This window comes from Primulina huaijiensis, chromosome 4 (genome assembly GCF_012295235.1).
Source record: "Primulina huaijiensis isolate GDHJ02 chromosome 4, ASM1229523v2, whole genome shotgun sequence".
In the NCBI taxonomy this organism is placed as follows: Eukaryota; Viridiplantae; Streptophyta; class Magnoliopsida; order Lamiales; family Gesneriaceae; genus Primulina; species Primulina huaijiensis.
Genome location: NC_133309.1, coordinates 3620172 through 3634833, shown reverse-complemented (window position 1 = coordinate 3634833; position 14662 = coordinate 3620172). Strand labels below are relative to the sequence as shown.

General features: G+C 32.5%; 1 protein-coding gene across 1 annotated transcript; it reads left to right on the top strand.

Moving 5' to 3' along the window:
• The first annotated feature begins 2443 nt into the window (after positions 1-2443).
• Positions 2444-5148, top strand: LOC140975256 (malate dehydrogenase, chloroplastic-like). Its single transcript, XM_073438859.1, has 2 exons — positions 2444-2606; positions 3685-5148. The coding sequence occupies exon 2, from the start codon at positions 3693-3695 to the stop codon at positions 4881-4883; it is 1191 nt and encodes a 396-aa protein (XP_073294960.1). The 5' UTR covers positions 2444-2606; positions 3685-3692; the 3' UTR covers positions 4884-5148.
• The last annotated feature ends 9514 nt before the right edge of the window (positions 5149-14662 follow it).

Below are 14662 nucleotides of genomic sequence, written 5' to 3'. Positions count from 1 at the left end.
GGCCGTCCTCGTGTTCGTGATGTGCGTGGTCGTGAGAAAAATGGAAAAAGAAGTAAATTTTTTATATATGACGTGTATTGCGGGAAGTTCAAAATAATTTTGATAATATAAATGATCAAAATTTTGTTAATTAAAAAAAAGAAGAAGAAGAATGAATTGACATCTCATGGTAGAATTGATAGACAAGCCGAATAAAGAGGGGGGTGTTGGGACAAGCTACATAAGACAAAAAGTTGCAATTTCTAAAACTAAATAAAATAAAATAAATGTGCCACGAAAAATTTTAAAATTCCTAAAAATACAAAGAATTTGCATTATGCAGTAACCAAATAGTTTAATAACATTTCAGTATTATAATATTTTTTTAATTTTTTAAATCAGGATTGAATCTATTCCATATCCATTTAACTATTTAATTTTAACAGCATGGTTTTGCTAAGTTTTAATTCATACTAATTCGCTATAATTATCAAATTATTTTAACCATATATACATTTAATTAAGAGAAGTCCAACCTTTTTTAAAAAAAACTTTGCACAATTTTATATTTTAATTTTTAATATGAAAAAAGAGCTTTCGAGAGTAACATTGATTTTAATCAATTATATTTACTATCGCTAACAATTTATTTCCTAATTAACATCATGATTAAGAGAAAGTCTCTTGTGAGATGGTCTCACGAATCTTTATCTGTGAGACGGGTCAACCCTACCGATATTCACAATAAAAATTAATACTCTTAGCATAAAAAATAATATTTTTTCATGGATGACCCAAATAAAAGATTGACTCACAAAATTGATCCGTGAGACCGTCTCAAAAGAGTTTTTGTGCATGATTTAATGTGTGGATGACCCAAATAAAAGATTGACTCACAAAATTGATCCGTGAGACCGTCTCAAAAGAGTTTTTGTGCATGATTTAATGTGTGATACTATTGAAATATATGATTAATTAGTTTGATTGTTACCAACAAGAAATTGAATAAAATAGTTCTTTTGGGACAACTTCTATTAAACATCATTATCATGATGTCGCTGGAATGAAGATAAGTCAATAATCTAATCAAGACATGGATACACGGAACATACATACATACATACATACATACGTATATGACAATATACTATTTGTTGCATCAATCATTTAGCTCGAATTCTATAATCATTGGAGTTATATATTATTTTGTTATTTATATCATTCAATTTATTATCATCTTATATGTATATTTTGTTAATTGTATTTTTTATTATTGGCTTGTTTTGAAAGTAAGATAATTGTCTTATTTGATGTTTTGAATATCCTGGTCACTTTATCTTACAAGATTGAGATATTATTTTATTGTGTTTAATTTTGGTAAGGATACATATTTTATCTCATGATATATTTGAATAACATACATATATTTCATTTTGATATATTCAGATTTGATGTTAATAGTCTTGATTATCATATCTTGTATTTTAGGAAAAAGATGTGTTTGTTTGATAAGATCGATGAATAGGCCAGTATTGGAAAAATATCTAGGTTGGTGCTGTAAATTTTCTAAATTCTATATGTGAATGATGAGATACATGTGATATTTAACTTTTTGAGGAGATTTCGTGTAGATATATGTTTGCTAATGTCTATATTATGATGTGAAAATATCAGTTGCAATATGCGAATTTTGGTGGGAAAAAACGTATATTTGTCATTATGCATTGTGACAATTGTTACGACAAGGTTCTGACAACACCACTTTTTTCATTATGGTTTTGAGGTTTCAGTTACCGATGGTGCAAACACATTCAACATAACGTGATTCATTACTCGGGATAGGAATGTGATTTTCTTGGGAGAGAATTGTCCGTGTTATCGAAAGGAGTTCGATTGAGGCAGATTATGAAGACGAGTGACACTCATCAAATGAAGTATACTAAGTTTGTTCATTATAGAAGCGTCGATAAAAAGATGACCTTTTTTTAGTTTGAATAAGTCTTTGTATGATAACATTTTATATTTAGTAGATTTATTTGATATCTAGGCGTGGCTCCGCGGACTTAAGCCTTTTGACTGAACTATGTTAAAAACATGATATTCTTGTGTTCTTTATTTCACTATTTATGCTTTTAATATTCAAATTCGGGTTTTGATAATTTAAGTTACGTTTTGTTTTTGTTTTGGTCTTTTTTTATAGAATGCTGACATGGCGCAAACACGTCAACTTTTTCGGTGTCACAATAACCTCGTAATCAACTTATTGAGACGGATCTCCAATCCGATAAGTTCAAAATATTATTTTTATGTTCAAAATATTATTTTTCACTATTAAAACATCAATTTTTGTTAATTATGTGAAGAATGAAAAAATATGTTTTGCTTAATTATGTGAAGAAGAAAAAATATGTTTTGCGCTCTACTCATGCTTTATTCGAATCAAAGAGCTGTCACAATACGGGGAAAAAAAAAGACAAATAGCATTTAAAAAATGCGGAATTCGTTCGAAGAACTGCGACTATATATATACATCAGTAGATTCCCACGACGTATATAGTAATACAGCAGCTACACACACTGTACAAGGTTGCGATTCTTCGGTTTCACAAAGTTCAACTGTCGAAAAGGTTCGATCTTTTGTTTCTGTGTTTATTGTTTCATTTTCAATTTCAAGTAGAGAGGTTTTTTGATCCATGGAAGGTGTAGATCTAGCCCATTTTTTGTTGAAATGAGGATTCCCAGTTATTTTAGCTGCTCTGAGATCATATGTTCTTGGAATCAAGGAAATGGGCTTTTTATGTTGATGGAATGGTTTTTGTTGAATTTTCAAAAATTTTATTTTTGAAAAATTGTGTATTGGTCAAACATTTCCTGATGTTCTTGAATCTTTGATGAAAATGCCCTGTTTCGAAATTTGAGATACAGCAACGTAATGGGATTTTCGTTGTGCAAAGCTTTATCACTCTTGTTTTCATAACATAGGATTTTTGATTTAATCGTCTGCTATTTTGAGCTGCTTCCATTAGTGAGGTGAATTTAAGATTCCCGAAATCAAATTCAACCAAACAAGTCAAATGGATTTTGATACTCACAGGAAATTTAGGGTCCGATTCCAGCAAGTGTCACTAGTCCAGACGCAGGTGTCGAAATTACCCTGCCTGAAATCACAAATAAGACCGTTAGAAGGGTGACATGAGGGTGCCCCTCCGACGTTCAAGTCAGAGACTGAGCTTATAAGTGGAGAGCAGCCAAGGGTGCTGAAAAATAATATAGTGAATATGAATCAACTGGTCACTCAAACCTTGTATTTATAGGGAAATACATGGGCCCGTCATGGGCCTGCCTTCCATCTGGGCTAGGGATGGGCCAGGGGTATTTGAAATACATGATTTCGAATACTCTGATTCCGAACGCACCCCTTCGTTATTTGAATTGAAGGCAGTGGTAGGCCAATGTATGTAGTCGAGGGGAGTAGCCGGGGTTAGGATGTGATCATCTTATGATGAAACGAATACCTAATCTCAGTGGATCCTCCTCGATACCAATATTATGCCTGTTTTTCTTTTGTGTTTAGAAACTGTGCAAAAGGATCATTTTCCTTTCCTTCCTTTTAGCACTGTTTAAGCATTAGCCGCTGTTATTCTGAATAGATTTGTTTCTCTCTCAGATATGTTAACTGTATCATAAATATTGTTTCTCTTGCAGTTTGGGTTATGGCAACAACCACCTTTTCGATTAGGTCTACCGCGTCTACTGATCACCAAATTGGTCTGCTTTCACAATCAAAGGCTTTAAGCAGCTATTTCTATTCTACCAAAACCTTGAATTGTGCATCACAATCTTCATTCTTAGGTGGTGTAAGTCACACATCACTCAAGTACTCATGTTCTCCAAAAGCTCGAGATCATAATCAAAGATCATACAATTATGTTCAACCTTCTGCAGCCTATAAAGTAGCGATTCTTGGAGCCGGTGGTGGTATAGGCCAGCCACTTTCCCTTCTGGTCAAGATGTCACCACTAGTTTCGACATTGACTCTTTATGATGTAGCGAATGTAAAGGGTGTTGCTACTGACCTCAGTCACTGCAACACACCTTCTGGAGTTGCTGATTTCACGGGCTCATCTGAGTTGGCTGATTCTTTAAAGGGTGTAAATGTTGTAGTCATACCTGCTGGTGTTCCACGAAAGCCGGGTATGACCAGAGATGACCTTTTCACTATAAACGCTAATATTGTCAAGTCTTTAGTCGAGGCCGTTGCTGAAAACTGCCCCGATGCTTTGATCCACATTATTAGCAATCCCGTCAACTCAACGGTCCCTATAGCAGCAGAAGTCTTGAAGCAAAAAGGGGTGTATAACCCAAATAAGCTCTTTGGTGTCACAGCTCTCGATGTCGTAAGAGCTAATACGTTTGTTGCTGAGAAGAAAAAGGTGAAGCTTCTGGATGTTGATGTCCCTGTCATCGGTGGCCATTCTGGTATCACTATTTTGCCCCTTTTGTCGAAAACGAAACCCGCCACTATTTTCACTGATAAAGAAGTGGAAGAGCTTACGCGGAGGATTCAAAATGCTGGGACGGAAGTCGTGGATGCTAAGGCTGGGGCTGGATCTGCCACTCTTTCAATGGCATATGCTGCAGCACGATTCGTCGAGTCGTCACTCCACGCTCTTGACGGCGATAATGATGTCTTTGAATGCTCGTTTATTGAGTCTGATTTGACCGAGCTTCCCTTATTTGCGTCCAGGGTGAAGCTTGGAAGAGACGGGGTTGAGTCTGTGATTACATCGGATCTTGAAGGATTATCCGAATACGAACAGAAGGCTTTGGAAGCTCTTAAGCCTGAGCTTAAGGCCAATATCGAAAAGGGCTTGACTTTTGTTAAGAAACCTGTGAGTGCATAAAAACCTTCACAATATTTTGGAAGAAATTTTGATGCAAGAATTCAAATGTTGCAGCCATTATAGGTTTGATGATGCATGGATGTGCTAGCTTCACTGGCAACTCATTTAAACTCTGTCTATTGAAGTGATTTCATCTGTATTGCAGAAATTGTTTTTGTAAGCAAGATTATTGGGCAAATTATGTTTCGAATAGCTAACATCGATATGCATTCGCATTCGAAGAGCTTCCTCTATAGTAAGTTTGACACGATTTTACTCTGGTTTAGGCCGACTTCGATTTACTTGATCATCTGCATCTCATATTGTCTTGTTCAACTACTGTTGCCTTCTACACATAGTTGTCAAAAGCGCGAGGCGCAAAAAAGCGCTCAAGTGTCTTGGGGCTTCAAGCGCAAAGCGAAGCGCACGCTTTACGGAAAAAAGCGCAATAAACAAAATATTATCAAAAAAATCAAAATAAAATAAAGAGTCTTTGAAAATGTGATAGATGAAATATCAATTGTCATTATAATCGTCATCTTCATCTTCCAAATCTACGTCACGCCACAACAAACAAAATATTATCAATAAAATAAAAAGTCTTTCAAAATGTGATAGATGAAATATCAAATGTCATTATAATCGTCATCTACATCTTCCAAATCTACGTCATCAGCCCCATCACTTGACTTGTATCCATCGGTATCTTCTTCTTCTTTAGTCTCAACATCAATGTTGATCTCTTCTTCATCCACAATACTAGTACGAGCTGAAGATTGCTTTCTTTTTGCTGAAGTGGATGATGACGCTCCTTTTGAAGTAGATGCATTTCGAGATCGAAAGTCATATGCACTTTCACCAACCCCAACCGCTTGTGCTACATCACTCCAACGCAAATCATCATCTTCAAAGACTAAATCGTTATCATCATTCTCATTATCACTATCATCCAACTTTCCCAACAACCATTCGTTACTATCATCTATTTCTTACAAAGAAATAGGATCAATCTTATCTCGCATGGCATATCTTCGTCTCAACGCTCTGTTGTATTTGATATATACCAAATCATTCAATCGTTGTTGAGACAAGCTATTTCTTTTTTTAGAATGTATCTGCCAAAAAAATAGAAAGTAAGAAGTTAGGTTCATACTCTATAATATAAAATTTAATATGTAAAAAAAACTTCTAACTTACATGTTTAAATACACTCCAATTACGTTCACAACCTGAAGAAGAGCATGTGAGGTACAAAATCTTCATTGCAAATGTTTTTAATTCAGGTGTTGATGCACCATAAGAAGACCACCAATCAGCTTGAAAGTTGAAACACAAAAAAATATAAGATTAAATTTCTTATCATTCAAAGTTTGTATCTATACTATAAGTAATGTTTAAGAAATAAATTAATATTGCACTAAATGTGATTTGAGAAGCAGGTTCGTATTTGCCAACTCCTTCTTCAAATACTTAACTCTTACTTCATGATATGATGGATGTTTCATTCCCACTCCAAAAGTCCCAATAGCATCAATAAAAAGGTTGCAAAGAATCATATTTAACAGCATTAAAAGGAATTCTGGCATCATACATCCACGTAGCAAATTTCTGAACCGCATCTTCTCTTAATTTCTTTTTATTTTCATCATATTGGCCTTTACTTTTAGCACGTCTTTGTCTGACAATTTCTTCAACATCTTTCGCAAAATAAAGATCAATAGGCCCTGCTTGTTTACATCTTTTACCCTGCACCGTAGGGCCGGATGACATTGGTCGTTTCCCTTTCAATTTAGTTTGAATATCAACATCATCTTCATTTTCTTCCAAATCAACGATATCATCTAAATGAGGAATATCATCCATTTGATTTTTCAAAACGATCTTTTTTTGCATGAACTCTTTAATTTCTTCTTTAACATGCTCCGGACACTTCGGACAAGCTTTCACATTTCTATTGCCCCCAACCAAATGTAGTTTGTGCCGATAAATCCCACCATTTGTTATTTTAGCACAAAAACAACAACATACAATATTTGGATTTTTAGGATCCGGAAGTGTTGCATAATTCCAAGCAATGTCTTTTCGATTTGATGGAATTGTTGTGTTTGACATGGTTAAATACTGAAATATAAATACAAATCACTTATTAAATTATTAAAAATAAAAAAAACACAATTTAAATTTTTTTTACAAAATTCTTAAAATTAGGGTTTACCAATTTTTGGCTAGCAAATGAGAAGTGAACACGGCGGCGGCGGCAAGGCAGAGGCAGAGAGGGTTCGTACGCAGAGAGATACAGCAGCAACAGGACTTCAGAATTGTTAAGCAACGTTATAGATTTTTATTCTGGACTTGGGCTGGATTTAATTGTTATTCTGGACTTGGGCTAAAACTGGAATTGGGCAGATTTAAAATAACAATTGTGCAGAAGCGCACAAGCGATCGCTCCAACATCCCAACAGAAGCGCCCAGAAGCGTGCGCTTCATCAATCTGATGGGCTTCATATCAATCCGAAGCGCATCCTAGTCGCCTCGCCTCGCCTTGCGCTTAAGCGAGCGAGGCGAGCGCTTTTTACAACTATGCTTCTACAGAACCAAATGTTCAAGGTAAGAAACTTCTATTTGCACTCCCTGACACCAAATAAAATTTGAGTAGGTATCTTGTGAGACGGTCTCACGAATCTTTATCTGTGAGACGGGTCAACCCTACCGATATTCACAATAAAAAGTAATATTCTTAGCATAAAAAGTAATATTTTTTCATGGATGACCCAAATAAGAGATCTGTATCACAAAATACGACCGTGAGATCGTCTCACACAAACTTTTGTCATAAAATTTGCTATTAACTCCCTAATTGACCAATTTACCCACTATAATTTTTTATTCTCCTTCAATTAAAAAAATTTGGTTCCCTCCCCCAATTTCCCCACCTAATGCCGAAACCCACCAACAGACTAAATCGCAGGATGAAGAGCCGGAAGAAAGCAACAACGAGGGACAAAGTGCCGGAAGCAAGCGACGAAACCAGTGACCTTGGAAAAACAATAAGTTCCTTCGATGAGCGAGCTACATTATGCATATAAACAAAGACAGATCATTGCCACAAAAAAATTAAAATGATGGTATAAATTGTCAAATTTTAGATACTATATGCTTTATTAAATTGTGCACAAATGATAAATAAAAAAATTTGGAGGCTACCGAGCTAGTGTTGAACTAAACACATGTATTAGGAGCAAAGAAGTTGGGAAACAAGTTTTTACCAATATTTATGTTTACCAATTAAATTTAGGATCGTTGTGCACAAAATATTATAATTGTACAATAAATTGTCATAATTCCAATATATATTACGGCCCTGGACTAGATTTGATATCGAATTCAAACGTATCAAATTAAAATTTTGTGCTTAATGATTCTATTTCTTGTAACGTCTAATCGGCAAACATAAATATTGCTAAAAACTTGTTTTTCTACTTTTCTGCTCATCTATTTATATGTGATATTGGTCCAACATGACCTTGAAACGTCTTAATTTTATCTGAAATTTCGATGACTTGTACCCAATTGAATGTAGAGTCGGTATCATGTAAGACCGTCTCACGGATCTTAATCTGTGAGACGGGTCAACCCTACCCATATTCACAATAAAAAGTAATAATTTTAGCATAAAAAGTAATACTTTTTTATGGATGACCCAAATAAAAGATCAGTCTCATAAATACGACCCGTGAGACCGTCTCAGACAAGTTTTTGTCTTGAATGTATATAAATCCAGAATCTTGACAATTTTACCATAATTGCCATATTTTGTGTCCTATGATCTTATTTCTTGATATGGTCTCATCATATTTTATAACCAAAAATAATTTTGATATGGTTTTATGTAGGGTTTTTTTTTTAAAATATTATAAATTAATTAAAGCATTGTAAAAATATGACAAGTTTGGAGGATTTGTAAAAGTAGTACAATCCGGGACTTACTGTCCTGGATTCAGATTTTTTATTATTTTTTTTGAAAAAAAAAAAGAAAAAGAGAGTGGGGGTGGCACGGATTCTAGAATCCGTTTGTCCAATCCGTGTCTCCGGACTTTAATTTTTTTATTATTATTTTTTAAAAAAGGGAGATCGCCGAATGTTTGTGCAAACCGTCGCTATTAATCAAAAACCGTCGCTGTTTGCGACGGTTTAAACAAAAACCGTCGCTAATATTAACTGCAGTCTGAATCCGTGGCAGAAGGTCACAGATTCAATCCGTGACTGCCCCTTGACTTTTAATTCCCTTGACTACTTCCAGTATTTAAATACGGTGCCCTCCTCCTCATTTCGCATCGAAGTCGAGCAAGCCGCGGGAGCAATTCTTTGTTTCGAATACCGATCTTCAACTTTTCCATTTAGTAACGTAAGTCTTCGACATTTTTCAGAATAATTAGAGGTAACGATATTTTTTGTTGTTAATAATATTTATTATTGTTCGATCGTTATATCAGTTTTAAGTAATATCAATAAGTATAATATTAATTGAATTATTGCAATTATAATACTGTGATTTAGAAATTTTGGAATAATAATAACAACACTTAATTTAGTTACGATAATTATATTTACGTGATATAATCTTATATCTACAATAATTACAATAATTATAATAATTATATTTAATTTATGTGATATATATTATATCTACAATAATTAACGATAAAACTTAATTTTATGACAATAATTATATTTACGTGATATAATCTTATATATACAATAATCACATTAATTACAATAATTAAATTTAGTTTACGTGAAATTTAATTACATAATTATATTACGTGATATAATATTAAAATAATCACAATAATTATTTTTAAAATTTTTTTTTACGTGAATTTTAAGTATTATTGGACTAATTATTTACGTGAATTGTTAATAATATTTAAATGTTAATTATTTATTTGTTAATTATATTTAATGGTTAAGTATTTAATTGTTAATTATTTTTAATAATTATTTATGTTAATTAGAATTATTATTATTATTAATAATTATTTACGTGACTTATTTACGTGAATTAGAATAATTTTACGTGAATTGTTAATTATTATTATTAATAATTATTTACGTGAATTATATTTAATTGTATTATTGGAATTAGAATATGTGTATAAATTACGGATTTTATATTTCCGTGAAATTTTATGTATATTATATCTATAATTATAATATTAATTTTGTTATAAATTACGTAGGTTAAAATTACGTGAAAATTTTAAATTTATTCTCGATTTGTTATATATATACTTTTTGATTTATGTTAATGAGTTCTATATTTTAAGAAAAAATGATCTAATGGCAAAAATTATTATTAGTGGCAGTAATTAGCTAAAAATTTAGTAAAATTAATAGTAAATTTATAAAAAATGACACGTATATTAAACTAAACACTATTTCATATATAATTATTTTAAAAAACGTAACAAAATACTTTATAATTTCATTAGTATTAAGCATACTAATATTAACTCATTCTTATATTAAAGTAAATTATTTATATTAAAAATACTAACCTTGAAATATTTTCAAAAATTAAAAAATCATATTTATTATTTTTTTAATATTCAAACTATTTTTTAATATCACGATTAATATTAAAAATATACAATTTAACTAAATTATACTTAATCATATAAGGTTAATGAACAAAATTATAATTACATTAATATAATATAAATAATACAAATAAAATATTAAAAAAAATTAATTACATTACCTTCTCAGACGTAATTATACGGAACTTGTAATAATATCAACGGACGATGCTAATATCTGAAACATTACCTCTTCGTATCTCTTCAAATGAAATGGATGATAAAATCAACAAATAATATTAATATATGATCGAAGTAGAAAAGATGGATTTTGCGCATATAAATCGGATGAAAGAAATAAGATGCAAGAATGAATATGAGGAACAATTATTTTCGACGACGATGAAAAGAATACCGCAATTCTCTTTAAAAGAAGAAAACACTCGGCGATGATGGAAAGAATACCGCAACGTTATTTAAAGGAAGAAAACACACGAAGTGGACACGGATTCTTAGAATCCGTGACAGTCTGTTGCGGATTCTATTAGCGACGGTTTTGCACAAACAGTCGCCGATCTCCCTTTTTTTAAAAAAAAATAAAAAAATAAAAATCCGGAGACATGGATTGGACACGGATTCTTAGAATCCGTGCCAGACCCACCCCCACTTTCTTTTTTTTTTCAAAAAATAAAAAATAAAAAATCTGAATCCGGGACAGTAAGTCCCGGATTGTACTACTTTTACAAATTCTCCAAAATTGCCATATTTTTACAATGCTTTAATTAATTTATAATATTTTAAAAAAAAAACCCCTTTTATGTATGATTGACACAAAATATGCTATTTTGGAGGTAATATAGTGAAATTTCAGCATAATAATTTGTCTGAAATCAAGTATGTAAACTGGATTTTTATCGTAAATTCTTAGAAGCTCCGAAGTCTTAATCAAAACTCATATGCATATTTAATTATCAAACTACTTCTTATCATGTTTTTTTTTATTAAAACAAAACACTACCTATTTATTGTTGGAACAAAATATGCTAATTCGAACATAGAATTCGTAACTTTGGTATAATATTTCCAAATTTGGGCACATAACCTATATATTTGAGCCTAAATTCTTAGGGACACCGAAGTCGTCTTAATCCAAACTCATATGCTTATTTAATGAGTAAGAAATAGAAAAAAAAAATAAAAAGAAACTTCTTACCGTGAATTTTATTTATAAAATCTTTTGAATTCTGTAAATAACTTGGCAATTTGAGTATATAAGGAACATCGCGTAGTGGATCTAAACTCATATATATATATATAATTAACCAATTTAAGTTAGAAAAACAAGTTCTTAACTCAATTTTTGTATCAAGTAATGACATTAGCAAAATTATATTATTGGAACAAAATATGACAATTATGGCATAATATATCGCAATTCTATGATAAAATTCTATGATAAAATACATCGAATTTGGTGCATAACTTGAAATTTTGAGTATAAATTGTGAGGAACATTGTAGGTGTGTTGATCCAAACCCATATATATAGTGATTCTCTTAAAAATCCTTATATAAAATATCATAATCACGATTTCAGTATAAATATTTTAAATTCGATAGATAACTTAGATGTCTGAGCACAAATTCTAAGAGAACCAATGTCATCTTGATGTAAACTCATATGCATAATTAATAAGTAAGAGGTAGGAAAATGCTTCTTACCATCGTTTTTTTTATGTGTAAAAAAACGGAATTGATACTTACACTCCATTTTGTGTTATCTACACTCCACTTAATATGTAAAAAATGTGTCAAATTTATTCACAAATGGAGTACAAACACAAGAAATATAGTGTAAATATCAAATCTCATAAAAAAAAATGCACTACATAAATTATTATTGGCACAAATTATGTTGATTTGAGAATAATATATTGCAATTTATGTATAACATGTACAAAATGGTGTACATAATTTGGATATTTGCGCATAAATCTAAGGAGCACCGAAGTCTTGGTCTAAACTTATATGTGCACTTACTGAGTGAGAGGTAAGAAAACAACTTCTTACTATGCATATGAGTTTGGATCAAGACGATTTTCGTGCTTCTCATAATTTTATGTTCAAATGTCCAAGTTATATGTATCCAATTCCGGACATATGATACTGTAATTGCTAATTATTATACCCAAATTATCATATTTGTGCCGATAATAATATAAGCATTGCACTCTGTTTGATAGATAAAAATCATGTTAAGAAGTTTATACATCAAGTATCAGTCAGTTTATACATAATAGAACTTAATATATCAATAACTGGTTATCTTGAATGCTTTGAAATGCTGCATCGATCTTGAGTCTCTTTTTGCCAGAAGAGCAGCTAATTTGCCTTGGACTTGATATATGTGTTGTCTAACTTGTCGAGCTGACTCAAACTAGACTCAACTGATGCTGAACCGCATTGATCATCTATTTTGATATGATATGAAAATGAAGTGGCGGTATACTGTTGATGATTAAGCTCCTAATCATCCAGCATTTCAGCGTAGCTGGGTTTCGTCTGTTGATCAGCTGAACTGGTAGACTGGCTACTGAAATCTTGTCCACCGATCAGTTTGGCTGCTCTGCTGTCAGTTTGAACTCAAAACCCTGCAAGTTGCTAAAACAACAAAAATACGGAGTCTAGAGAAGTGGCTACAATGTCAGTTGCAGATCCAACAATCTTCTCTCTTCCCACGATAAACTCATATAAAATTTTTAAGAGGATTTTGAAATCCATTTTAAATAAATTTTTTAAACAGATTTTAAAATATCAGTTTTCAAATGTCCTTCTTAGAACAACTAACTCTGATACCAATTAAAGGATCGGCTCCAAACATAATATTCTCCATGAGCTTCAATAGCTCATGTTCTAAGAATGTCAACACCGATAAATTAAATCGAGTTTTGTTTAAAACCAAGCGAAAGACACTCGAAATAATCTTTCGTTAAAAAAGCTGACTGATTTGAAAGCCTTTTAACTTGTGCAAAATGAATAACTGAAATAAGGGGAATCAATTCTTGTATATATCAGTTCAGTTATGGTTAAAACTGAACTGATAACTGCTCGAACTGATCAAATCAGTTTGAAAACAAAAGTTAAACAGTTAAGTATACAAGATATGTTTACGGATGTTCGGATACTTCAACTGCTCCTACGTCACCCCTTCTACCTCCTCGGGTAGGATTCACTAGAAGACTTTGATTTATACAATGCTTTGTACAAACCCACTCGGCTTAAGACTTACCCTACTGCCTAACTGAACTCCTAGTCTAGACTGAAGGTAACACCTTCCAGCCAACACTTATTTAACGTCTATGTGTTAAATACTACATACACAAGTTTAACGTCTTTGTGCAAGACTCACTCAGCTTATCAGTATGCTCAATTTTTTGTATATGTGAGTGATGGTGTGTGTGTGAGAGAGAGAGAACTGATTTATGAATACAACACGAAAGTGTTCTCACACACTGAGGGAAATGTGCTTATAATCTAAGTTGATAACATTTTGAAGTGTTCCCTCAAATCTGGACTGATTGCTTTTGTATGCAGATATGAGTTGAGTGTGGCATTCCTCTTTTCACACACTTTGTATATGTTTTTCCACACACTTTGTTGATGGTCTTGGTCTTGTATTTATAGAGGCTACGAGACCGTTCATCAAGACTCATCAAATGTGTTTGTTGCAGTTTGAGTCTGTTCCTCGATATTTGTGTCATGTCCTTTCTGACAGTCATTCTGGAACGTCTTGACTTTAAGCTCTGCTGCAACGTCCATTATTGTCCTTTGACTGGACAATTGCTTTTCTTAAATGTGCACAGATGGATTCCATTGAGATAAGCTTGTCGTATTCTACAAACGGGTCGGTTCCTAATTGATGCTCTGAACTGGTCTTGAAATGGTTTGGTGAAATCAGTTGGCTCGTGAGCTGAACTAATTTCACTGCTTCAGTTGAACTGGTCAGTTGGACTCTTCATCAGTTGAGCTCTTCATCAGCTGACCGGGCTTCTGAAGGTCTTCTGTTGAACTACCTATCAGCTGGACAATCAATTGAACTGGTTCAGTTTGGGCAATCAGTTGACACTTTCAATTTGCGTCTCGATTGCTTCAGTTTTGACTTGGTAGCTTAATGCGGACTTATGTAAATTCATTAGAAACAAAATAACAAGTTTTGTTAACA

Excerpts from the sequence above, each read along its gene's own strand:
- LOC140975256 (XM_073438859.1), top strand. The coding sequence starts at position 3,693 with ATGGCAACAACCACCTTTTCGATTAGGTCTACCGCGTCTACTGATCAC.